Consider the following 27,584-nt stretch of genomic DNA (forward strand, 5'->3'; position numbering starts at 1 on the left):
TGGTGGCTTCAAACTTTCCTACTGGACTTCATTCCTGTGTGTGGGAATGAGAGGAGGAAGAAAACTTAATCTACAAAAGCGTCTTAATCCCCAGTCGCAATAAGTGTTGTTTGAACGGCGTCGTTTATTTGACCGATCGTGTGTAATTTCGCGCGGAGGGAGAGTAAATATCGAGTTGAAGTCATGCAGGCCATCAAGTGTGTGGTCGTCGGGGACGGGTGAGTAACTTTACTGTCTCGGTACTGACATTTTGTCCCTCTGAAGAGGACTTTACTCACTTATAATGACTTATACTGTGTCTCAAAGCCTACTGAACTGCCACTTTAGACCGCGTTTATGGCCTCGTTGACTCCTGCGTGACGTCACGCGCACGGTTTTATTTATTTATTTTTTATTGAAGAAAATGTCAAAACAAAAATAAAATTCAAATGGAAGGGAGATTTATAAACAATAATATTTTAGAGGGTGTAAATGCTTGTACAATCTGAATAGCTTTTTGTTTCTTCGAGGGTAATATTGACTCTATAATAATTCACTTCATTTTTAAATATTAACGTTAAATATCCTGAAAAAATGTAGCCATTAAAATAAAGAATAATAGTAATATAAGTGCGGGTTTGTTTATCTTTGGAGTTTACAAAAATACGTAAAAGAACATCTTTCCACTATAATATAACATTTCCATCAACATTTCCAACTATAAAAGCAAATACATAATGTTTAAGTAATGTTTAGCAGGGTATATTCTGTGAAGGAGTTTTAAAGATGCTTCTTTCACCTTGTTTAAGAGATTTCTTCCAGTCAACATCCCTCACAAACCTGACTCCAATATGCAATTACATTTGGTCTCGAAACAACATCTTTATTGATCTGTTATGATTATTACACCATATTTCCCTCCAGGCCAGTGATTTGGTGCGCTGGCTGGGAGTTTCTGGTAATCTTATTGCTGTTTAAACAACATGCATATCTTAGAAGAAATCACACAAAACTGCGAATTCCCTCGGTGGTCTGGAAATATTATAGTTTGCCATTAATTCCCTATCCGAGTTATATAATTGGTCCACCAAAACAATATGATTCAGAAACCAATTTTCAAAGAAAAAAGTATTTTGTTTAAATCGAATGTCCATATTATTCCAGATAAAGTATTTAATTGGTGAGCTAAAAACTAAAAAGTTGTGTTTTGTAAGTTACGCTGAACATGCTAGAAAAGCTTGATGATGAAAGTTTGATAATATCAAAATATGGAGGATAATAATATTCCAAGCAGAGATTGGATACCTAACAAGTTGTCTAATTGTTTAATGTAGTGACGTTCATTAAGACCGTTTTTCTTATTTAATGTAATTAAAATGTAATTTCCTTTTTTTCCAAGCAAAATCAACAAGCATCTTGTCAATCTCCTTTGATATTTTATAATCAGCCTGAAGAGTTTTATTATCATAACTCTCCCTCTTAATGACAAGCCTCTTTTATTTATTTTTTGTTAATTGGATTGAAATTGAATGAACTTCTATTCTGTTGATTCGTATTTATTTTTACTTCTGTCTTGACTTTGTTGAAACACTAAATTATTGAAACACTGATTATTCTTTGACACTTCGGTAACACTTTACTTGAAGGGGTGTGCATAAGACTAACATGACACCTTCATAATCATGACATGACACATGTTATGAATATGAAGGAAGTTTTATGCATGTTTGTGACAACTGTCATTAAGTGTCATTCGCTCAATTATGACATTTTTTATGCAAATATGACATTGTTTGAGATGTCTTTGTTTTGACACCTTGACATTACTAAGACAACACAACCTGTCATAAACACGACATAGCAGATTAATTATCAAACTTAAGAAACCACTTAGCTTTATGGGTTAACATTACATTAAACTGTCATGTGGTTGGTTTTGACATTGGCTGTCATGAAGCCATTATAACTGTTTAATGACAAATTCAATGTGTACCACTGTAGTCGAGGTCACGAAAAATATTCATGGCACAGTTATAATGCCTCATGACAGCCAATGTCAAAATCAACCACATGACAGTTTAACTTAATTTAATGTCAAGTTGTCATGACAAAGACACTGACAGGTTATGATGTTATGGTTTATGTCAAGGTGTCATAACAAAGACATCTCAAACAATGTCATATTTGCATTCAAAATGTCATTAATGAGCGAAAGACACGTAATGACAGTTGTCATAAACATGCATAAACCCTACTTCATATTCATGACATGTGTCATGTCATGGTTATGAAGGTGTCATGTCAGTCTTATGCACACCCCTTCAAGTAAAGTGTTACCGACACTTCTTAACATTCAGAAAACTCTTCTAGAAAACTCTTTGATTATTTTAAGAGTGAAATGATGCACAATTTAAAGGGGTAAAAATGTAAATTCTGTCATTAATAATTTCTCCCCCTCCAGTCGTTTCAAACCCGTTCATCTTCGGAACTGAAATGAAGATATTTTTGATGAAATCTGAGTTTTCTGTCCCTCCATTGACAGACTAAGCAACTACTTGACACTTCAAAAAGTTCATAAAGAGATCGTAAAAAACTAATCCATATGAAACGAGCGGTTTAGTCCTAATTTTCTGAAGAGACTCGATCGCTTTATATGATGAACTTCGAATTTAGGCAGAACTAAGCATTCAAATATCACCGTATAAGACATGATTGGCAGATATAGAGTGACGACGACTGATATACTGTAATAAAGATCTCAATGATTTATAATACAAGCGATCAGATTTTCATCATCAATATCAGCATTTGCACCAGATTTCATGATCTTGCTCAGTTTGCGCTCCATATTCTCACTGCATCTTAAAAGCTTAAAAAATATTAGACAAAACATAAACGCATATGCAAGTTTTTTATATATATTTTCTTTTAGATTCTTTATAAAGGTTCAATAAACTTCCATTTAAAATAGATTGATTATTTATACATCAGGCTTTACATAGTTGAAACATTTAATTGCAAATGTAACATTTAAAAGGTTACAGTGTAATTATACAACTAATTAGATATATTAATTTACTTCATGAACTAACTCTAACGGTTAGGATAGGGATTCCGATTCTTATTTATTTCTAATTTCGATTCCAATAAGGTAAAAATAAATAAAAACTTAGATATCATTCACATTTAGTTTGCCTGTGGTTTATAAACACCATAGAAAAACAACTAGCCGAACTAATGTACACGTCAAGCATTATTAAACACAAGTAAACACTCAGTAATTAAAAAAGAACAAATAAACGCAACAAAAAGATACAACTGAACACAGATACGACTGATATAAACAGTGTTTTAAGATTCAGGCACAGAAACTGTAATCAAATGTAAAATAACACTGCACTTTATAAATTAATTATACATTACAAATATAGTTACAAAAGTTACGAGCACATTTTCTCTGTGCTGTGTTGTGTGATCAGTGTTACTATAGAGACACATCAGGAATATCAGTGCTGTCCCTTTAAGAGCCGCACGGGTCCAGTACACTGATACACACGCCTGCGGTCGCCTCACGCTTGACTGGGTTATGAATCAATAAGAGGAATTACAATTATTTTATAACAAGTATCTGATTCCTGCCCTCAAGTATTCGATTCCAGGATTGGAATGGATTCTCGATTCCCAACCCTAGTTAGGGTTTGGTTTAGTTGCATGTAATTATGCATAATTTATAGTTATTACGATAGTAAATGGATGTAACGTGTAACTATAATACATTAAAATAGTGTTACCAACTTTTTTTTTTCTCCTAGTTAATAGATTAATTCCATTGATTCATTTTAGAAAGAATAAAATGAACTGCATTATGTAATAATTTAGGCATTATGTGTGGATGACATTTGTTTGTTTAAATTTAATGTGTACAGCTTCTTTTTTGTTGCATTTTAAAAAGTTTGCACAAATGTTTTAGGAGGAAGTGAAACGGCACAAAATGAGATTTCAGCCCTACAGCGATTAGTCATATATGAGAATGCTTTTGATCTTGATGACTCCGTCCACAGACTAGTTTTTCAACCTGTTACTGTTACTGTCCTGTGTCACGATGCCTTGTGTTTACCGTCATTCACTTTACCTGTGTTCTTCCTTATTCCAGAGCTGTGGGTAAAACATGTCTGCTGATCAGCTACACCACCAATGCCTTTCCTGGAGAATACATCCCCACAATGTGAGTGTGTTTGCTCAAATATCACACACACACACACACACACACACACACACACACACACACACACACACACACACACACACACACACACACACACACACACACACACACGCGCTATTGCAATAATCTAATATGAGCATGGTCATGTGTTCAGGACAGGACTCTTATCAAACATGTGAAGTTTGGGGCAGATCTTCACACGTTTGATAAGAATTCTGTCCTGAAAACATGTCCATGCTCATATTCAGTTATAGTCATAGTCATGTTATTCCCTGGCAGTTATTCACCAGGGAGAAGAATGGCACTTTAAAAGCATCTAGGGTTGAGCTAGAGAGATATTTGGAGGAAACGCATACAGATGCAAAAAGGCATGAGCCTATGTCAATTCCATCAGACATACCACCTATCAACCCACCAGAATACCAAATGGAGGTCTGTGCACCTAAGTGGAAAGAGGTAGAGCAGGCTGTGAGAAAGGCAAGGGCTTCATCATCTCCAGGGCCTAATGGAGTTCCGTACAGAGTGTACAAGAGTGCTTCAGGAGTTCTGCGAATTCTGTGGAAATTAATAAAAGTGGAAAAACAGGTTGTACCTAGAGCATGGCGCAGAGCAGGTGGAGTCTTTATACCTAAAGAAAAAGATGCTACAAGCATCAGTCAGTTTCGTCCTATTTCACTATTAAACGTTGAAGGTAAGATTTTCTTCAGCATTATTGCCCAGAGATTGTCCACCTACCTATTAAAGAATGGCTTCATTGACACTTCAGTTCAAAAAGCGGGCATTCCAGGGTTCTCAGGATGCTTAGAACACAACAATGTTATCTGGCAACGAATTAAGTCAGCTAAAAAGGAGAGGAAGGAGCTCCATGTGACATTCCTGGATTTGGCTAATGCATATGGTTCAGTGCCACATGAGCTTCTTTGGGCAGCATTTGATTTTTTCAGAGTACCAATGTCAATAACAAATTTAGTGAAAGCCTATTTTGGAGATTTGCAATTTAGTTTCTCAACTCCAAAATTCAGCACTGCATGGCAATGTTTAGAGGTTGGAATAATGGCAGGATGCACCATTTCTCCACTGGCTTTTACCATGGCAATGGAAGTAATTATTAGGGCATCAAGATGGGTAGTAGGAGGAGAGCGCTCGGCTTCTGGGATGCGACTACCACCAATCAGAGCATATATGGATGACATGACAACCATGACTACAACAGCAGCCTGCACTAATCGGTTATTGGGGAAGTTAACTGATAATATTGAATGGGCACGAATGCAATTTAAGCCCTCTAAATCAAGGAGCATCTCGATAGTTAAAGGAAAGGTAGTAGATGAAACATTCTTCATTAATGGTGAGGCAATACCAACAGTTTCTGAGAAGCCAGTGAAGAGTCTTGGGAGATGGTACGATGGGGATCTAAAGGACACAGTTCGAGTGGGAGAAGTTAGACGACAAGCAGTGGAAGGGTTGAAGAGCATAAACAGCTGTGCTCTACCTGGTAAACTAAAACTCTGGTGCTTTCAGTTTGGTCTACTGCCGAGGTTGCTGTGGCCACTGACTGTGTACGAGGTTTCTTTGACAACAGTGGATAAGCTGGAAGCGTTAATAAGTTCATACATCAGGAAATGGTTGGGAGTTCCACGCTGCCTCAGCAGAGTGGGACTTTATAGTAAAGGAATATTGCAGCTGCTAGTCGCTGCTTTAACCGAGGAGTTTAAGTGTGCCAAGGTCAGACTGGAAATTACCTTAGTAGAGTCACGCGACAAATGTGTAAGGGAGGCAGCCCCTGTGTTAAAAACTGGTAGAAAGTGGTCAGCAAAGAAATCTGTAGTAGAGGCAAAGGCTGACCTTCAAATTGGGGATATCGTGGGACAGGTACAGCATGGAAGAGGGGGTTTTGGGCTCAGTTTAGCTCCTCCTAAATGGCACAAGGCAGGCCCAGCTCAAAGTAGGAAGCTGGTAGTCAACGAGATGCGAAAGCAGGAGGAGAGGATGAGGTGTATAAAAGCCATTTCCCAGGCCAAGCAGGGAGAGTGGATGAGATTGGATAGTGTGGAACAACGCAAGATGGGCTGGCAAGACCTTTGGTCAATGGAAGAGAGTAGGATCAGTTTCCTTATTAGGTCAACATATGATGTTCTCCCATCACCGCAGAACCTAAACCTCTGGGTAGGAGAGGATCCCTCTTGTCCTTTGTGTTCATCACCTGCCACATTAAGGCACATTTTTACAGGATGTAAGGTGGCTCTTAGCCAAGGTCGGTTTACTTGGCGCCATGACCAAGTACTGCGATGTTTGGCTTTAGTATTGGAAGGCAAGCGTAGTATGACCAATAAGTTGCCGCCTGTTCTAGCAAAACATTACACGCAGAAGACAATATTCCTCCGCCCAGGCGAGCAACCACCAAGAAAAGGTGTTAACACCAATTCTCGCCCAGGACAACTGGAAGCTGCTAGGGACTGGAAGATGCTGGCTGATCTTGATCAACGGCTTATTTTTCCACCTGAGATTGCCACCACTAATCTACAACCAGATATTGTTTTGTGGTCGGGATCAGCACGCATTGTTCAACTGATAGAGTTAACAGTGCCATGGGAGGATGCGGTAGATGAGGCATATGAGAGGAAGAAACTGCGGTATGCTCGTCTGGCCGCTGAAGCAGAACAGCGAGGATGGAGAGTCCAGGTTTATCCAGTGGAAGTGGGTTGTCGAGGTTTTGTGGCACACTCTACAACCCGGTTCCTCAGAGACGTCGGATTCAGTGGCCAAGAGTTGCGTCGCACAGTAAAGAACTTATCTGATGCAGCAGAAAGGAGCAGCAACTGGCTGTGGTTGAGACGGAATGATTCTAGCTGGCTGTGTACAGGCCGCCACGCTACGGTTTCGTAGAATTCTTGAAAACGATACTCGGTTACTAACGTAACCTCGGTTCTCTCTAGAGAGGGAACGAGTATTGCGTAAGTTTAGCTTACGCTACGGGAAAGATTAATCTTCTCGAGATATTGAAGCCAAAAAATTATCCTTAATTTTGTCTTCATTGTCAACGCAGTGCAGCAGCTAGCAGACCTAGAGCAGGCCATCTCGCGTGCTCATTGGCTGCCCTGCGGGCAACTGCTGCAGCCTACCAGTGAGCCCGGCGTGACGTCACGCCCAATGAAGGGCGCCCGCGCCTTCATAGCGTCACAGCCCGCCAGAATGGGCGTGGCTTAGCGTATACAAGTAGGGGCTGTAGGCTGACTTCCCTGGTTTTTCGTCGACTGAAGCGAAGTCGCTCGTGGCGCAAGCACAGCCGGTTACGCAATACTCGTTCCCTCTCTAGAGAGAACCGAGGTTACGTTAGTAACCGAGTACCGTTCTCTTACGAGAGGTTCTCTCGTATTGCGTAAGTTTAGCTTACGCTACGGGAACACTTTGTCAACGCCGTGCGCGCCAAGCATCCACCATGAGAAAACGGCGTTTGTGTGCAGGCGAGAGGGTGAACAAACCGGCTCGTTGGCTGCTAAATGAACCACTGCAGTAGCCTGTTTGAAGGGGACTGACAGGGAAATAAACTTTGACGGTGGTCCGGCCGCAGCGGGACACGCGCGTCTTTTCGGAGGCGATGTGTCTGTTAGCGTGACCGGGCACGTAACTTACATTCTTAACCTGACATGTATGAGGTGTGGGCACCTTTTCTACACTCAAGACACCAACGGCGTGAGCCGGATAACCAGACATTATACTCACTTGAGATTTCTCTGGGTCGCCGCGAGAACGGCGGATGTGTGCAGGCGAGCGGGTTGCATTACCGGCTCGTTGGCTGCCAAATACACCGCTGCAGTAGCCTTATCTAAGGGGACTGACAGGGCGAGACATTTCGACGGCGGCGCGCAAGCCCGTCTGGGTCATGCAGAGAGCTCGAGAGGGCTCTGCATGTCGCGCGAACGGCGACGCGAGGGCGGGGTAGCTCTCTTGTAACGTAAAGAGAGCTAGCCGCAGTCTGATGCCAGGATGGAGCAGCAGTCTCTCGTGGCGTGTCCCTCTGCCTCATCCTCAGATGCGACGGCAGCGAGGCTCGTGAGCGGCAGCTGCGCGTCGGTGAGGGGAGGCGGGGAAGGCGAAAGCGAGGCCACGGGTTCCGGCTGTCTCAGGGAACGGCACTTCTTCGTGCGCGGTCCAACAGAGGGCGGAGTGACTGCTTCGGGGTTGAAGGCTTCGAGTCGAGCCCGCAGGGTCGACAGCGGAAGCGCTTCACAGAGCTCGCAGCCCCCGGACGCGAGGGCGAGCTCTGCATGTTCCAGGCCCAGGCAGAGAGCGCAGATCATATGGCGGTCTCCGACGCTGAGCGGGGCCCTACACGAGCCGCAGGAAGTGCGAGGCATCTTTAAAAAGACACTCGCGCTCTTTCAGGAATAGGTTTTGCAAGGTAAAAGGATACGTAGCCGGATAGCGTAGCTCGCACGGATGGCTGAAGGTGGCGAAGATGGCCGGCTTCCTCAGCGCTGTCCTAAGCTGGCTGTTCGCTGTTCGACGGCGGCGGTGGCTTCTCTCAGATCCAGCGATGCGAAGAGCTCGCTGAAGAGACGAAAAATCAGGGAAGTCAGCCTACAGCCCCTACTTTTATACGCTAAGCCACGCCCATTCTGGCGGGCTGTGACGCTATGAAGGCGCGGGCGCCCTTCATTGAGCGTGACGTCACGCCGGGCTGACTGGTAGGCTGCAGCAGTTGCCCGCAGGGCAGCCAATGAGCACGCGAGATGGCCTGCTCTAGGTCTGCTAGCTGCTGCACTGCATTGACAATGAATACAAAATTAAGGATAATTTTTTGGCTTCAATATCTCGAGAAGATGAATCTTTCCCGTAGCGTAAGCTAAACTTACGCAATACGAGAGAACCTCTCGTAAGAGAACTTGAAGAGTCTGTTGGTTTATTTGTATAGGTTGTATAGTATTTACAGTCATTATGTTCCTGCGTATATTGCGTGAATGACGGGTGGTTGGGCAGATATTGTGTTTTGCGGTACGTGGTATGCCATACGGAACCGTTGCCACTGAAACTGCATATTAACGCACCAGTGGGGCTCGACAGCCTTAGTCAAACGGGTTGGCGCGTATGGTTGGTTTGCGGAGAGTTTGTGAGATTGTGGTTTGGTCTCAGCAGCAGGAGGGATGTAGAGGTCAGTAAGCTGGGCTGAGTTGAGTGGGGGACGGAGGGGGGTGACTCTGGGACGCCAGAGCCACTGTCGAGCCGTCTTGAGGTGTCGTGGGCTAGTTGACGAAACACTGAGGACGGAAGGTGCCCACTTGAAGACCCTAGAGATGTCCCCTACTCGGCTCAATCCAGACGGTTGTCATGCTGGTCCACTAGGGAGACCACACTGTAGTTGCAGCCGTCGTGTGTGCTGACGCGCCAAGTACACTGCAGCCGTTAATGCCGGACAGAAGGGGAGTGGAAAGAAGCGTAAATGGATGGAGAAGCATAGTTTACTGTAAAGCTACGTCTTAGTGTTGCTTATCTTGGCAAAAGCAGAGTACAAATCAGCATGAAGTTTTAACATCTACTCTCGTGTAATGGAAATCATAGCGCCACCTGCTGGCAACAGGAAGTGACATGTTTAACACTGTTGTGGACTCCTAATAACATATAAAAAAGTGCCAGCAAGTGTTAAACATGCTAGCAACATACTAGAAACACGTTAGCAAACACTTAGCTAAGTGCTAAAGCATGCTATTACTGATTCCAAGAACACAGAATGAGATGTTACTATCCTTTGTGCAAGCACTTCCAAGAGTTCATGAAACAGTGAGCCTGATGAAATTTGAGAACACATCGTGAAATTTGGGGAGCGCATCGTCAGTAGTGTACCTTTGGTTCCTAGGGTGTTTCGGCCTTTCACACTATACACCCTCCCCACAGGCGGCCAGCGACAGGGTGATCAATCCTACGCTTGCGTCCCATTCCCATTTAGTCATAGGAGTTGCCTTGTTGTTGATAGCCAACATCCCATGGGACTATGCATGCCAGGGGCATCCTCCTCCCTGAGTCAAGCATTGTTGACCGCATACCTCCTGGCCCTCTCACTTTGGGGCCCAGCTGGGGTCTTTCCTCTTCGTCCAGAGCCACTGACTGCTACCTTCTGCCGCCTTCGATACAGCTCTAATTGCCGAACGCTGGCTCTGGCCCTTACTTCCCAGGTCTTTAAGCAGTTTGGTTGTAGATGTTCCCACAAAACCTCTGCAGCCCACCTCCACTGGTTGGACTTCTGTGTTCCAACCATGATGCCGTGCTTCGGTAGCTAGATCGCCATAGCGCAGATGTTTTCGCTCATAAGCCTCACCTACTGAGTCCTCCCAGGGTACTGTGAGCTCAATAATGAAGACCTTCTTGAGTGAACTGGACCAGAGCACCATGTCAGGTCTTAGGGTGGTGGTTACGATCTCCGGAGGAAACACAAGTTGCCGACCAATGTCAGCTACCATTTTCCAGTCGCGGGCCAAGCGCAGCTGGTCTCGCTCTGATGGTGTAGAGCTGCTCTTCTGTGGTTTTGCCCCTTCACGGACAAAAGTCGTCCGTAAGGGGTGTGATGCTGCTGGGGGTAGTAGGGAGTTGGTGGCGGCTCGCTTGTCCTCCAGTGCGGACGCAAGGTTTTTTAAGACTGGTTGTGACGCCAGGTGTAGCGTCCTTGGGTGAGGCTTGTTTTACACCCTGTGAGAATATGCCTGAGGTTGGCTGGCATGGAACAGAGGGCACAGTCTGGATCTTCACCATACCATTGGTGAAGATTAACTAGTGTTGGAAGGACGTCATACGTTGCTCTGATGGAAAAGCTCAACCTCCTCGCTTCCATGGCCCACAGATCCTTCCAGCTAATCTTCCTCTTCTCCACACTGTCCCATCGAGTCCACTAGGGGAGCACACGCTTCATGCCGCAATGCATGCTGGGAGCCATACGTTTTACATTATTGTGGCTCCCAGCATGCATTGCGGCATGAAGCATGTTACCATTGTTGAGATTCATATGCTGATTCTTGATGTCTGTGTCTTGGAAAAAAAAATCCCCATAATGTATTTTAAAAGTCAAAAATCAGAATGTCCGATCTGTGGCAAGAGAGTATTGTTAGTGAATATAATGTATTAACATCATATAACCACTTTTGGACAGTGATGAGATAAGTGCATTATTCTATTTATTGTTGTTGAAAACTATATCACCTGATCATCATTGTTTTTGGCTTTCTTTGTAACAAACTACATGTTATGGTAAAACCTGTTACAAAAACCACAAACTCAGAATAAAAGCCAAGAGTCAAATCTGACCAACTAAAGGAAACACTCATCGCCATAATGGTGATCAAACATTTTCAATAAATCATCAACATCTAAACTTCTGTTAATTCTCAATAAGACCTTCTGTAGACTTAACAGAAATCAAGTCAGTCTGGTTAGTAATAAGTGAAGCTGGTAATGCTGTTTGTGGAGTTGTTTAATCCTCCTCTGCTGAGAACTAGAGAGATGTAATGTCTTTTGTCTACATTTGATTTCATTAAGGCTGTGGCTAAAAGTCAGTTGTAGTTCTTGTTTATCTTTTTTTCTATTCTTGTTTCTCTTTCCTTCAGTGATTCTGCTTGTTGACAGCAGGTGTTCATCATTAATGCCCAATCATCACTTAATTAATAACTTAAGTATCTCATTAACTTTAACTCTGATTCAGAGTTATTTTAACTCTCTGTAGAGAGGGACCAAATGTTCTCTGAGCAGAGTTAATTTAACTCTGGGGATTTTGCTGTGTAATAGAGCCATTATGGGAGGGTCTTTGTCTTTCTCAGGTGTGGAATGCCACACATATTAATGAAAGATCACGCCTCCCCGCATAAAGCTTTCTCAAACAAAACACGTCATTAAAAATGTAAAAGACTTTATTGACTTATCTGAATGAGTAGTCAGGATGATTCTCACATAGTTTTGGAGCAAATATTCTAGACTATGTGATACAATTTTCAAAGGTCGTGTGAAGAAATAATCAATATGTGTTTTGTGGCCTTATTTCAGAAACCTTTATTTTTAAGTTTTTCAATAACCATGCATAAATAATATTCTCTCAAAAATACAAACGTACATACATGTTGCTCACATATCATGGTAGCCCCGTTTGTGCTATATAGAGTGAATTTACACCTTTGCCATTAACATGTTTATAAATAACTGAAAAAAGCACAAATGTCAGTGCATGTCAAAACATCCCAAGGGCCCCAAAAACACCCTGGTCCCCAGAGGGTTAAAGTAATAGTGGCACCTACTGGCAACAGGAAGTGACATGTTTTACAGTGTCATGCAGTACTAGCAACATAGTAAATATGCCATTGAGTTATAAACATGTTAGAAACATCTTAAAGGAACACTCTGACTTTTTGAAACTTTAGCCTATTCACCTTATCCCCCAGAGTTAGAAAAGTCCATACATACCTTTTTCATCTCCGTGCGTGCTATAAGTCTGTTTGACGCACCCACCGCTACCCTAGCTTAGCACAAAGACTGGATGTAAATGGTTGCAGCTAGCATACTAATCCAAATAAGTGATAAAATAACGCAAACATTTTTCTATTTACATGTTGTGATTTGTATAGTCACAGAGTGTACAAAAAACGAAGTCACATGAGACACAGACATATTTTAACCGTATAAATACTGGGAACTATATTCTCTGAAGGCGAAGCACTGCTACTTGGGCGGAGTGATAACCGCAGCACCTGAGACGCGCTCTCTGCTCCTCACCACGGCGCGTCTCAGGTGCTGCGGTTATCACTCCGCCCAAGTAGCAGTGCTTCGCCTTCAGAGAATATAGTTCCCAGTATTTATATGGTTAAAATATGTATGTGTCTCATGTGACTTTGTTTTTTGTACACTCTGTGACTATACAAATCACAACATGTAAATAGAAACATGTTTGCGTTATTTTGTCACTTATTTGGATTAGTATGCTAGCTGCAACCATTTACATCCAGTCTTTGTGCTAAGCTAGGCTAGCGGTGGGTGCGTCAAACAGACTTATAGCACGCACGGAGATGAAAAAGGTATGTATGGACTTTTCTAACTCTGGGGGATAAGGTGAATAGGCTAAAGTCCCAAAAAGTCGGAGTGTTCCTTTAAAACATGCTAGCAATTCTTAGCTAAGTGCTAACACATACTAAAGCAATGAAACAGGGAGTTGTTTTTACTGAAGAAGGCAATGTCCAATCTGCCCTAAACTTCACACGTTTGATAAGAGTCCTGCCCTGAACATATCTCTACATGACCATTTTAAGTTAAAGTAATAGTGCCACCTACTGTCAAAAGGAAGTGACATATTTTACACTGTGATGCAGTTTTAGCAACATATTAAATATGCCATTGAGTTCTAAACATGCTAGAAACATGCTAAAACATGCTAGCAACACTTATCTGAGTGATAACGCATACTATTATCCCCACAATAAAGGACATTTTTGTAATTGACTTTGACATACTCCTCCTATATTTACCTACTTAAATGCACATTGCCCACCGTGCTCTGTCTTCCTAAAGCCACCGGGTGGCGGTGGCACGGGCGCGAGGGCCCTTTTAATGCTGCTTGCAGCTTTAATGTTGTTGTTGTTTTTCTTACTTTGAGTATTATATTAATATAGTAATATTATATTATTATATTATTATACATCTATTAGAGCTGCATGATTCTGGTTCAAATTGAGCATCACGATTTTTTGTTTTGTTTAAAACCGAGATCACGATTCTCCCACTATTCTGAACCGACATCTAAATAACAAAATAACATGCACTTTACTAGAGGTTCTGACACAATTTAACTTTCTGCGGTCTATTTAAAAAACAAAACAAAAAAAACATTTAATTCATTTGAATAATTAAAACACATCTTTGGAATGATTCAATGACTCACTCAAATACTTCACTTCATTGCTGGATAAATCTGCGTTTTTAAACTAATCTCTTGAATAAATGATTCGATTGTATTTCTTTAACAGTCACTCGTCGCCACCTACTGGTGTAACGATGTCATTGATCCAATCTTTATTTGAATCGTTTCGTTTTGCTACCGTAGACATCAGTGTTTATATCCAAAAATTACTTATCTGGAAATATGAATTATTGTATAACAGAAATAATGATACTGTGTGGTTGAAAAGACTGTTTAAGCTCTCTCTCTCTTACACACACACACACACACACAGAGACTGTTTAAGCTGTTTCATACCTATACATGACAACTGCTCTCTGGGTCAGCGGCAGCAAACTTGAATGTTGGCTGTGATCGCACTAGTCAAAGGTTTAAGATTGTGATCTTTTAACCGTTAATCATGCGGCTCTAACTGGTAAAATGCCCTCCATAAGTAAAATGCTAAAGTCCTCCGAGACTCAGTCAGGAAACCTTTTAAATCACAAGATGGTGCTTTTTTAAGTGGGCTGTTCTATCATGCGTTGGCATGAAAGAGAGAGAAACCACATGTGATACCAGATACCAGAGACATGAAAATAGTTTCCATGGGCAACAGGAAATATCCAGTTTAGCGGGCAATATACTGAAATATGTGTTCGAACAATATAGAATTAGAGTGGCCTTTTATTGTGGGCAGCCTAAGGCACACCTGTGCAATAATCATGCTGTTTAATCAGCATCTTGATATGCCACATCTGTGAGGTGGATGGATCTCGGCAAAGGAGAAGTGCTCACTAACACAGATTTAGACAGATTTGTGAACAATATTTGAGAGAAATAGGCCTTTTGTGTACATAGAAAAAGTCTTAGATATTTGAGTTCGGCTCATGAAAAATTGGGGCCAAAACAAAAGTGTTGCGTTTATAATTTTGTTCAGTGTATATGTCTTAGAACAGCTGTGATCCGACCGTTCAAAATGGGGTATTCCAGAGAGATGTGCAATAAAGTATTTTAATGTGAACATGTAAATGAAGCACTGGGTTGAATTTTTTTTTTGTACTGTGAGTTTTGTAAAGCTGAAAAACCTCCTGTCTTGTTTAGGTTCTGCATTTGTTTACAGTCAGCTTTTTAACCTGGTGATCACTGATAACATCCTAATACTCAGAATTGCATTGCCTTCTAATTGACAGATTTGATCATTATTCTGCGAATATGATGGTGGACGGGAAGCCAGTGAATCTGGGTCTGTGGGATACAGCAGGACAGGAGGATTACGACAGGCTCCGCCCCCTGTCCTACCCTCAAACGGTACGATCACACCGCTCACAACTTATACAGTTTTTCACAATTGCTTAGACACATTTAAACTACAGGGCCGTTAAATACTTGAATCTGATTGGTTGACGAATGTTCGAAGGTGTGCAATTATTTTCAGGGAAATGCACGGCTAAAGTAGTTCCGGCAGGTTTGACCGCATTACAGTTTCCATATCACTGCGCGTAGTTGACTAATAACGAAAAATAGGATACAATTCATAACAGGAATGAACATGCAGCCCCATGCGCTTGATCTGCCATTTCCGATGTCTAACTTCACAATCAATGTAAAACATGCAGTTTAATTTTAATGAATAAAGTATATAGTCCTATCTATAATCAATAGAAAATTAAACTGAATACATAAATAAATTGGTAGTCCTGCTGCACGGGTTTTCGTAGTTATTGCAGATAATATAACAAAAAAATTATTATCAATAGGCCTATACTTGTTAAAAGGGCTTTGTGTTTCTAATAGAAAGTAATATTGACTTTGTGTCAATAATAGAAAAAAAAGAATGAACGAATTAATTAAAACGAATTGAATTAATAAATAATAATATTGACGCACATGCCTCTCTCTCTCTCTCTCTCTCTCTCTCTCTCTCTCTCTCTCTCTCTCTCTCTCTCTCTCTCTCTTTCTCTCTCTCATAACTGCATTAATAACTGCATAAAGCAGGGGACACACTTACTGTAAGGCCGGTTATGAATGTAATTTGATACTTATGTGATCACGCCCAAACGCGTGTTCAGCTCATTCAGTCTGTGTTCACAGTCGCTGTTTAAAATCTGCTGCAGTCGATAAAATTACGCTTTGGCGTCGATAAAATTAGCAACGGAGGCATGGGATTAGATGCGTAAGAAATTAGTCCAACATACAACAGCGTTTTAATGACAAAAACTTGACAAACGTCTGGATGAAATGTTAGGTGAAATTCTCGTACAAATACCAACAAAGCTTAATTACAATGAAATATAATGTCTCAGTATACAATCAGTTCACGAATTGAAATCAAAGATTAATACTCGTATATGGTTTTAAATCAACATGAAATCAGCACATCTATTATTACAAAATACTGTAAAACAGAAAATATACAAACCACTTACAGGCAGTTCCTGCTAAGGAGAAACCGAAACATAAGAGGATTATTGCAGCTGGAACAATCTTCACCATGTGCTTTGATTACTAAATCTAACTCCCTGATTCAGCCTGCAACGCCACACTCGACCGCTAGAGGTCCTGATTACTCTACAAGCTCAGAGGGCAGAGCACGCATTAACTGAAGAACTAACTGATGTGACGTCACTTCAAACTAAATCAGGCCACAACAAAGTTCGTCACATCAGTTTGTTCTTCGATTAATGTGTTTGAACATTCAAACATGAAAACCTATTCTAGTAGATCAAATCAAGAGTTATAAAACATAATGGGTCCTCTCTAAATCTTTATTTTGTCCACTTAAATTAACAGTAAGAATGGAAAGATACAATCAAGATAATGACTAAATTTACTGTTACATTAACTTTATATCGGTAATGTATGCAACCACACATTTTTTAATGATTAACTAATAGCATTTTGCATTCATGTTTTGTCTCCTGTGTGTTTTTAATATTATCATACGTTTCTTCGAGTGTTCATTGTCACTTCAATGCAACAGCACTTCAAATGTCAGTGTCTTGCACAATTCTGGCAGTAATACATACCATAAAGAGCACGTGCATATGAACGGTGTTAGTTTAATGCTCTGTAAATAGTGTGAACACATCTGTATATCTCCATTGGTACATCCCGAATGCTTTTTTCCCATAGGACGTGTTTCTCATCTTCTTCTCGCTTGTGAGTCCTGCCTCTTTCGAGAACGTCCGTGCAAAGGTGAGCGCTTTCTCCTTCAGAGTACGAGGTAAAACCAACCTAGCAGACATTGTTACCAGTGCTGGATGTTGTGATAATGTGAAATGCCGTGTGTTCAGTGGTATCCAGAAGTGAGACACCACTGTCCAGCCACTCCGATCATCCTGGTGGGAACCAAGCTTGATCTGAGAGACGATAAGGACACCATCGAGAAGCTGAAGGAGAAGAAACTCACGCCCATCACGTATCCTCAGGGCCTGGCCATGGCCAAAGAGATCGGTAGGTGCTTAAACACGCCGCCAAAACACTTCAGTGGACTACTTTAGTAGTGCCTTTCACCTTAAAGGTGCTGTATATCTTTTGTTTTCTGTACTAAAGCATACAAATACAGATATTAGGGAAACATGCTGAGTTCACACTAGGGCTGCACGATATTGAAGAAAAATGCGATATGCAATAACTCATTAGATAATGTGATATGCGATACAATAATGCTTAAAAAGTGTGTAAAGTAAACTTAAATTATCTTTAAAATATATTTAAAATTGTATAACCTACATACGTGTTTCACATTATTTTTGTGACAAGAAAACATCCCTACAACTTGAAACAAAACTGAAAGTGAACAGCAGTGTTCCCTTTCGTTGTCACTCCGAGTTCCGTCGGATGACGACGAATGGGGTTTCGCTTAGGAATCCTATCGACTTCGAGTACTACAAAAACGAGCCAATGGCAAAGAAATGCCATGGGTCTGCGGAATTTGCATGGCGCAACTCCGCCCCACCTCGTGGGTATAAAAGGAGGAAGCCCGGCAGAATACAGACATGTTTTCGCTTCGGAGCAAAGAGTATCTCTTCACTCCACAGCCATTTCTGACTTCACTCTACGAGACGAGCCACTCTCTCCGGTGTTGGTGTGACGGCGATCTGCAGCGAGTTCACATTGCCTGCTGATCTGTGCAGTGATCTGCCAATGAGTGTGTTTCTCCCTGCTCGCTTCAACATCGCGGAGTTTTTTCTCCTCTCACAAAAGAGCTCGGACGCGGCACGTCTTTTTAAAGACGGCTCGCCCGTGCATTTCTGGTTGCGGTCGACTCATTTTCGATTTTGATGGGCACATTCTCTGCTCTGCGTGCTTGGGCTTGATCACGCTAGAGCAGCGTTTGTGGATGACTCACGTTCTCCCCGCGGGAACGTGACCATCGCGTCATTACGGTCGAGACTCAATGATCTCGTTAGAGAGAGAGTCCCCTCATCCACACCCCGATCTAACACTCTCCACGTGAGGTGCTACTTCGGCTGGTGGCCAGTGTGACCTGAGGGTGTGAGTGTGGAACAAATCCGCCGACTGTTTGTCCGTGGACCACGCCCCCCTCTTCAGTGACGCAACCTGCGAGTGTTCAGGGGATTCCCCGGGTCTATTTTCGGATGCCCCGCGGGTTTCCCTTGACGCTCCAGAATCGGATCTGTTGTCCATCGCAGCATCACAGGGCGGGCTAGAATCTTCAGGAAGTGAAGATTCGACAGTACTGCCACTTTCGGGTGTGCATATGGCATTTGTCGAGTCAGATCCTGAGATGACGGCCATGCTTTCCCGGGCCGCTGCGAGCATCGGACTAGAGTGGAACCTTTCACCCTGTCCGAGCGCTCGCTGCTGGGCGATTGGTTTTGGGTGTGGCCGCTGACTCCTGTCGGCGTCCACTCCAATGCCTTACTTCCCGGATGTGCATCAGGAGATCTCGAAATCCTCGAAGACCCCCATGTCTTCCAGCGATCCCTCCCTTCCCTCGACGGGGCCGCTGCCCATGGGTACACTGGGGTCCCCCCGGTTGAACGCTCTGTTGCGATGCTACTGTGTCCTCAGAGTGCTTCCTCTCGGCGCGATCCTAAGCACCCGTCCGAAGCCTGTAGTTTTTTGTCTACACTTGTGGCGAATTCCTATAGCGCTACAGGACAGGCAGCCGCCTCACTGCATGCCATGGCCATTCTGCTGGTCTACCAGACCCAGATGCTCACGGACATGCACGAGGGCGGGACTGACCCAGGGCTCTTTAATGAGCTGCGCGCCGCCACTGACCTTGCTCTCCGAGCGACGAAAGTGGCTGTACGCTCCCTGGGTCAGGTCATGTCCACCATTCTGTGGCTGAACCTGTCTGATGTGCAGGATGTCGGGCGGACCCATCTGCTTGACACCCCCATATCCCAGGTCGGCCTCTTCGGCGGTGCATTTGAGGGCTTTACCCAACAGTTCTCAACCGCCCACGAGCAGACTGAGGCTTATTCTGCCCCGACGGCCCCGCCGTCCGAGCAGATCTCTCAGTCTGCCCACCGCCGAAGGCGCCCTCCTGCGGCTCCCACCCCGCCCGTTTACCCGGGCTGGCTCTGGAAGCCGCAGGGGGACGCCACAGCCCTCTCCAGCCCCGCCCCCCGCTATACGCCGGGTTAAGCGGCACTCTTGAGATGGGCTGCTCAGAGATGGGACTCAGTTCTTTCCAGGAGCTGGTAGCAGGGCCACTCCTTTCCCTGGTGGAGGGCCGGGGAAGAATCCTTATTCCCAGAAAGAACTGACTCTCCCATCTCTGAGCACACAGAATTCTCGGACGACACGGTGCGCCGCCCCCGGGCCGTGCACCCCTCGTCCTCCTCTGTCCCAGAGCCGGATGACAGTGCGCGCCGTCCCCGGACCGTGCCACTCTCATCCTCCTCTGTCGCCAGACCCCTGGCAGAGTAGACCACCGTGGAACGTTCGTCCTTCCCTGGTCTCCTCTGTCAGTACGCGGTCTATGACTGTGCCCCCACACCGGGCTGCTATGCCGTCCACGTCCGGGCCAGTCATACCGCCTCGCTGCCCCACCGACGGGAAGTCTGTGGTTCGCGTGACCCCGCTGGACCAGTTCTTGGGAGCCTGGCTAGAGCTTCCCAACCTGTCCCGCTGGGTCGCACGAATGATCAGGCTCGGCTACGCGATTCAGTTCGCGCGGTCTCCTCCCCGCTTCAGGGGAGTCCGCTCCACTATGGCCGGTGGCAATGCTCCTATCATGAGAGCGGAGGTTGCTACCCTGCTGGCGAAGGGTGCGATCGAGACTGTCCCGGCTTCTTCAGCCCGTACTTCATTGTCCCGAAAAAAACCAGTGGCTTACGGCCAATCCTGGACCTGCGCGTGCTGAACCGCTCCCTTCACAGGATGCCGTTCAAGATGCTCACTGCCAAACGCATTTTCGAATGTGTGAGGCCCCAGGATTGGTTTGCAGCGATCGACCTGAATGACGCCTACTTTCATGTCTCCTTTCTCCCTCTACACAGACCGTTCCTACGGTTTGCTTCGAGGGGCAGTCATATCAGTACGCGGCTCTACCATTCGGGCTAGCCCTGTCTCCTCGCGTCTTCACGAAGGTCGTCGATGCAGCCCTTGTTCCCCTTCGGGAACATGGGGTTCGCATCCTAAACTATCTTGACGACTGGATGATCCTAGCTCACTCTCGAGACCAGGTTTGCGAACACAGGGACTTAGTGCTCCGGCACTTAGCCCGTCTGGGCCTTCGGGTCAACTGGGAGAAGAGCAAACTGTCCGCGCAGCTTACAAGCGAGCGCACGCAGTCACTGCTGACTTGTCTGAGACAGTTTGAGGGCAAGAGTGCGGTTCCACTGAAACTTTTTCAGAGGCTCCTGGGGCATATGGCATCTGCAGCCGTGGCAACGCCGCTCGGATTGCTTCATATGAGACCGCTTCAGCTTTGGCTTCGCGACCGAGTCCCAAAGTGGGCATGGCAACACGGCACTCTCCGAGTACTAGTTACTCCGACCTGCCGTCAGACCTTCACCCCGGGGTCGAACCTCAGTTTCTACGGGCCGGAGTGCCCCTGGAACGAGCTTCCCGGCATGTTGTTGTAACAACAGATGCCTCTGCCACGGGCTGGGGCACCATGTGCAATGGATGTGCTGCCGCGGGCTCCTGGACAGGACCCCACCGCTTATGGCACGTCAATTGCCTCGAGTTGCTGGCTGTACAGCTCGCCCTGCGCCGCTTCCGAGCCGTACTCAGGGGCCAGCATGTACTAGTCCGATCAGACAATACCGCGACTGTAGCGTACATCAACCGTCAAGGTGCTCTGCGCTCCCGCCGTATGTCGAAACTCGCCCGCCACCTCCTCTTATGGAGTCAGAAGCATCTGAGGTCGCTTCGTGCCGTTTATATTCCTGGAGCCCTGAACTGTGCAGACGAGCTCTCACGGTTTCAGCCCCTCTCTGGAGAATGGCGACTCCATCCCCAGTCGGTTTAGCTGATTTGGGACCAGTTCGGGGACGCACAGATAGATCTGTTTGCCTCTCACGACTCGACCCATTGCACCCTGTATTACTCCCTGACCGAGGGCACGCTCAGCACGGATGCACTGGCGCACAGCTGGCCGCTGGGCCGCAAATATGCGTTTCCCTCAGTGAGCTTTCTTGCGCAGACCATGCGCAAGGTCAGGGAGGAAGAGGAGCAGGTCTGGCTGGTCGCGCCGTATTGGCCCACCCGAACCTGGTTCTCCGAACTCATTCTCCTCGCGACAGCACCTCCTTGGCCCATACCTCTGAGGAAGGACCTACTTTCTCAGGGACAGGGCACCCTCGTCCCGATCTCTGGAGCCTCCACGTATGGCTCCTGGACAGGACGAGGCAGGTTTGAGTACCCTACCACCAGCGGTGGTGGCTACCATCACTTCCGCTAGAGCGTTGTCCACAAGACACGTCTACGCGTTTAAGTGGAACCTCTTCGTCAACTGGTGCTCTTCTCACCGAGTAGACCCCCGGAGATGTTCGATCAGCGTCGTGCTTTCCTTCCTTCAAGATGGGTTGGAGCGAAGGCTGTCTCCCTCCACCCTCAAGGTCTATGTCGCCGCTATTGGCGCACAGCATGATCTTATAGAAGGTAAGTCGGTGGGGAAGCACGACCTGATCGTCAGGTTCCTGAGAGGAGCGAGGAGACTGAATCCTCCTCGCCCTCCTCTCGTACCCTCTTGGGACCTCGCAGTGGTTCTATGTGCCCTGCGGAGTGCTCCCTTTGAGCCTTTGCAGTCAGTCGAGCTTAACTTCCTGTCTATAAAGACAGCGATTCTGACTGCATTGGCCTCCATCAAGAGGGTAGGGGACCTGCATGCATTCTCCGTTGACGAAGCGTGCCTGGAATTCGGGTTGGCTTACTCTCACGTGATCCTGGGACCCCGGCCTGGATATGTGCCCAAGGTTCCTACCTCTCCCTTCCGGGACCAGGTGCTGAACCTGCAAGCGCTGCCCCCAGAGGAGGCAGACCCAGCCTTGGCACTGCTCTGTCCAGTACGTGCTCTCCGCATCTATGTAGACAGAACGCAGTGTTTCAGGACCTCAGACCAGCTCTTTGTCTGTTATGGTGGGAAGCTGAAGGGAAAGGCTCTCTCCAAGCAAAGGTTGTCTCACTGGATAGTGAGACGCCATTGCTTTGGCATACCAGCAGCAAGGTCGACCGTGCCCCCTTGGTGTGACCGCCCACTCCACCCGGAGTGTGGCGTCCTCATGGGCTCTAGCGCATGGCGCCTCGCTAACAGACATCTGCAGAGCTGCAGGCTGGGCGACACCCAACACATTCGCCAGATTCTACAATCTCCGAGTGGAGCCAGTGTCCTCTCATACTCGCTTCAACCAGCTAGTACCGGACCCGCTCAGGTGTCTTCGCTTGCTCGCCATTCCACTCCACTTGCTCGCCATTCCACTCCACGGACTGGATACGTGCGATATTCTCCTCAGGTGAGCTTCCCCGAAAGCCCTGAGTTCCTCCAGCACTCCTGACGTCGGCGCCAGTGTCTTTGCCTGCGCGTCGGCTAGGTGCCTCCCGTGTGCATGGTCCCTCCTCCGAGCGACCCCCACATGTGTATTTCCACTGTAAGCCTCTCTGAGCATGTGTCTTTCCCTTAGCAAGCCACCTTGCCACCCCTGGGGTTGAAATATTCCACCTGCGGCTGGACACCCCAGTGTTCTCCGTATGCATCCCTCTGGGTCATATGTGTATTCTCTAAGTCCCCCCCCCCCCCTCTGTAATTGCATATTTCCTCTAAGCTATGGGATATGCTCCCCAGTGTACCTTGGTATTCCTGTGCTAAATAGGAGTCCTTCGTCCGTGCTAGTCTCACGACAGGGATCTCAGATTTACGCAGGGCACTGGAAGACAGCCGAGAAAGTGGCGTGATTAGACTGTTATCCCCATTCGTCGTCATCCGACGGAACTCGGAGTGACAACGAAAGGGAACGTCTCGGTTACGGATGTAACCCTCGTTCCCTGAGTAGGGAACGGAGACGTTCCGTCTTCCTGCCACTTTCCGCTGTACCACGGGGATCGCCTGAGCTCAGTCTTGGCTCCTCAGCGAAGAAACATGTCTATATTCTACCGGGCTTCCTCCTTTTATACCCACGAGGTGGGGCGGAGTTGCGCCATGCAAATTCCGCAGACCCATGGCATTTCTTTGCCATTGGCTCGTTTTTGTAGTACACGAAGTCGATAGGCTTCCTAAGCGAAACCCCATTCGTTGTCATCCGACAGAACGTCTCCGTTCCCTACTCAGGGAACGAGGGTTACATCCGTAACCGAGACGTTTTACTGAATCATAAGAAGTATTTTAACATCAGTGTAAACCACGGGGTTTCAGGAAGGAATATCATAATTTATTATTGTCAGCCACTCTAAACATTGTAAAAACAGTTTGAATATTATCACTGCACTGATAAAAAACTTAAATAATGATTAAATTCAAATGTATTGCACCTAAAAGTGAAATAAAAACTGTACTGTACTTAAAATATGAAGTAAAAAAAAGTACTGTACTTAATAAAAAAATGAACACAGGCTGTGTATTCATATTTAACATTTTTACACGTACATTCAACATATTCTGGCTGACCCCCGTGAGTTTTTCAAGGTGACCGTTATTTATCACTTTATTGCTTCCATGGCATTTATTGTCACATGACACAATAGCGCTGAATGACTGATGGTCTGCTTTTATTTCCTTTTTTATTAAAAATATTCACAAAATTGTTAGCTATGGCATGAAATATCTGATATTCCGATTGTCAAATATGTGCAAGTGGAGGTGTTCTGTTTAAACGCCCGTATAACGATCGCATTAGTTGAGCTGTATGCGCCTCCATGTTAGTTTGTGCCACCGTTCAGAGAATCGGATCTGTTGGATTTACAACAAGTGAGTTCATCCACTTCTCCCGAAATACATGAAAGTAAGTGGCTGGTGAACTGGGAGAAGAAGTTAACTTTAAAGTTACTTACACATCTGTGTTACTTACACATGTGTATCTGATATGAATAAAACGTGTCGTCTAATTATAATGGAAATTATTATTATTGCCGCTTCCATAGACATCAGTGTGTATTTCACAAATTCTAAATTAGTGGGCTACCGATATTGGTTTTTTGATGGCCGATGCCGATATCTTAGAGAGCAGGGCTGCCGATATATATATATATATAAGGGGTGTAACAGTTCACAAAATTCACGGTTCGGTTCGATATGATACAGGGGTGACACGGTTCGGTATGTTTTCGATACAGCAAAAAGAAAGAAATGCTTACATTTTTATTTATTTATTTAAACTAACATCATAAAGTGATTTTTAAAATGTTAATTTATTTATTAAAACTAACTTTTTTTAAATCTTTTTTTTAATTTGAACAATGATGGAGCTATAGCCTACTTGACTCTTCTTAGCATATAAAACAAAAACAGCTCCTTATGAAATTTTTTTAATGTAATATTGTAGTAGTTATAAACAAAGGTTTATTTTATTTCGGGTTTATTTTAAGTTTGCAAGGCACCAGATTAACATTTGAAGGCAGCAATTTTATTCATAATGTCGACATATAGCCGATATTTATTTATATATATATATATTATATTTATTTTAGTCAATATTTAATAAATTAGAAATAAATTAGAAAAAGCATGCTTATACTTTAGATGGCAACCTCTTGAATCTGCAATCCTATTACAGTATTTTTCATAAATACAGTATTTAATTGTTTAAAAATATATCAATATGAGAATAAAAAGGAAGTAAACACTGTATCGGCACTGAGTAATCTGGTAATTTCGTGAAAATGAAGTATCTTTGAAGATGTTTGTCCTGAACCCGTGCTCTTGTGTGTGTGTGTGTGTGTGTGTGTGTCAGGGGCGGTGAAGTACCTGGAGTGCTCGGCGCTCACACAGCGCGGGCTGAAGACGGTGTTCGACGAGGCCATCCGGGCCGTGCTGTGCCCCCCGCCGGTCAAGAAGAGGGGCAGAAAATGCTCACTTCTCTAGAGACTGATGCCACCCAAACTGTGTTTCTGAAGGAGAAACGAGACCCGACTTTCATCTCTCAACTTTTCCTCCATCGTAATCACCAGTACAACTTTACTCACTTCACAAAACATTTAGTAAAACATTGATCCCCGTCTCCCTTAGACAAACACGTGCTATTGGACGAGCTGTGGCCTTTGACTAACGGATATTAACTCTTTTTTTAAAGACGGTTAACAGTGTCCTGAAGTTGGTTCCTTCCATTGAGAACCCATAATGTTTGTTTACAGTCTTTGTTTGAGAGAGAAATGAAGATCTTGCCAAATAGCACTACATTAGCATACACCACATTTCTTGCTTTTTAACCCCTAAAGGGCTGCAACCATTTGGCTAACCATTGGCTACTGTGAAGCCAGGGATATTGAATGAAAGAGTTATTTGTGAATCGTGAGGATCAGTAAATGGAGGATGAGGCGTCCGGACAGATTTTTATATATCTTCATTATGGGGTTATGTGCACACTATTTGCCATTTGTTTTGGGGGTATTTAATGTAATTTAAGGCACGAAAACACGACGCATCACGTCACTTCCGAATTTTAGAAATAATGTTTTGCATAAAGAAAAAAAAAAAGAAGCTTGTATTTTTAGGACCATTTTCATCACAATATACGGTAATTTTAAAGTTCTTTTTGAATTAAAGTACAACCAATATTACCAGTGGTTGATGAATAATTTAAATAATATATTTTTCTATTAAAGTAACTCGTTTTTTTTTTTTATATGAGGACTTTGATTGTGGAAAATGGGCTTAATTGCAACTACAATAAATATGCAAAACCATAAGTATGTACAGTGATCCTAAAACTAGGCTTCATTTTATTTACTCAAAGTATATTTTCCATATTTTCTTTATTTTCTGGGAAATTCACGTGTTTTGTCGGAGGATATCAGGGTCTGAAATATCTAATTTAGTGTCAATCTCAATATATATCGTTAAATCAACACCTTGATGCTCTTTGGGCATTTAAAAATTCACCTTACAGCCATATATATATATATATATATTTATATATATATAAAAACAAATTTTTAGAAACTTTTTCTTTTTGACACTTTTATATGTGCTAATGTTACAGAAAGCAACAGACTACTGTCAGATCGTACACTACAGAAATTGGTTCATGTGAAGTCGGTTTATTCCCATTACACTCATACGTTGAACACTTCTTATATGGTCTGGGTGAATACTCGATTCTGATTGGCTGCAGGGTGTCCGTTAAAAAGTGATAGAGGACACCTAGTAAAGGAGTTCTGGTGAAACTGACTGTTTACCGTTCGAAATTAATAAATAAATGCGCTGCCTACAACAGCTGTGAGTAACCATAGCAACAGGCAGTCAAAGTATCCGTTAACAATTTGCTCTATCAAAACAAACATCTAACGTTAGTTAGATATTACATAGCCTACTAATACAACAATGAGCGTCTTCGTTATTTCTTTTAACATTTATGAAGAATATGACAAATTTGACGACTGTGATGCTGCTGAAGAAAGAAAAAATGTAAATAAAACGGAGATTGATCCGATTAATGTATTGCCCTCTATAAGCGCAAATCGCTGGAGTGCAGAACTAATTGTTTTTTTTTGTTTGATTGTTGTTTGATTAATTGTTTTATGTGTAATAAAAAAATAACTATGCCTACCTTTGTGTTTCATGAAAAAAAAAATGAATTTTTGAACCTGAAGGCTTCTACAAGCTGAGCGGACTATAAATATCTCCGGTTGCTAAATAAACCTGACGGCAAGTTATTATTTGTAAAAACTAGATTTAGCCTAATTTAAATATAAACTAATGTTTTAAAAATGTTTTATTTGGGAAGTGACCTTATGGCTTGTTTCCACCGAGCGGTACGGTACGGTACGGTACGCAATTATTTGCGTTTCCACTGTCAAAAGTTGTGAATGGTACCAAAAAGCCGAACCGTACCACTTTTTGGG

The 27,584-nt window shown here is 44.0% G+C and overlaps 2 protein-coding genes across 2 annotated transcripts in view; one reads left to right on the forward strand and one right to left on the reverse strand.

The window, feature by feature from the left end:
- LOC130084983 (ras-related C3 botulinum toxin substrate 1-like) lies at positions 1-26,191 on the forward strand. Its single transcript, XM_056250523.1, has 6 exons — positions 1-218; positions 4,133-4,204; positions 15,299-15,416; positions 17,241-17,303; positions 17,402-17,561; positions 25,475-26,191. The coding sequence occupies exons 1-6, from the start codon at positions 184-186 to the stop codon at positions 25,603-25,605; spliced, it is 579 nt and encodes a 192-aa protein (XP_056106498.1). The 5' UTR covers positions 1-183; the 3' UTR covers positions 25,606-26,191.
- The window catches only part of LOC130084985 (small integral membrane protein 10-like protein 2A), a 168,588-nt gene that overhangs the window by 20,160 nt on the left and 120,844 nt on the right, over positions 1-27,584 (reverse strand). The window lies entirely within an intron of this gene.

Source organism: Rhinichthys klamathensis, unplaced genomic scaffold (assembly GCF_029890125.1).
Source record: "Rhinichthys klamathensis goyatoka isolate OS25496 unplaced genomic scaffold, OSU_Roscu_1.1 h1tg000070l_1, whole genome shotgun sequence".
Taxonomy (NCBI): domain Eukaryota; kingdom Metazoa; phylum Chordata; class Actinopteri; order Cypriniformes; family Leuciscidae; genus Rhinichthys; species Rhinichthys klamathensis.

Excerpts from the sequence above, each read along its gene's own strand:
- LOC130084983 (XM_056250523.1), top strand. The coding sequence starts at position 184 with ATGCAGGCCATCAAGTGTGTGGTCGTCGGGGACGG. Across the intron at positions 219-4,132 it reads TGTGTGGTCGTCGGGGACGG|AGCTGTGGGTAAAACATGTC; the intron begins GTGAGTAACTTT and ends TCCTTATTCCAG. Across the intron at positions 15,417-17,240 it reads CCCTGTCCTACCCTCAAACG|GACGTGTTTCTCATCTTCTT; the intron begins GTACGATCACAC and ends TTTTTCCCATAG.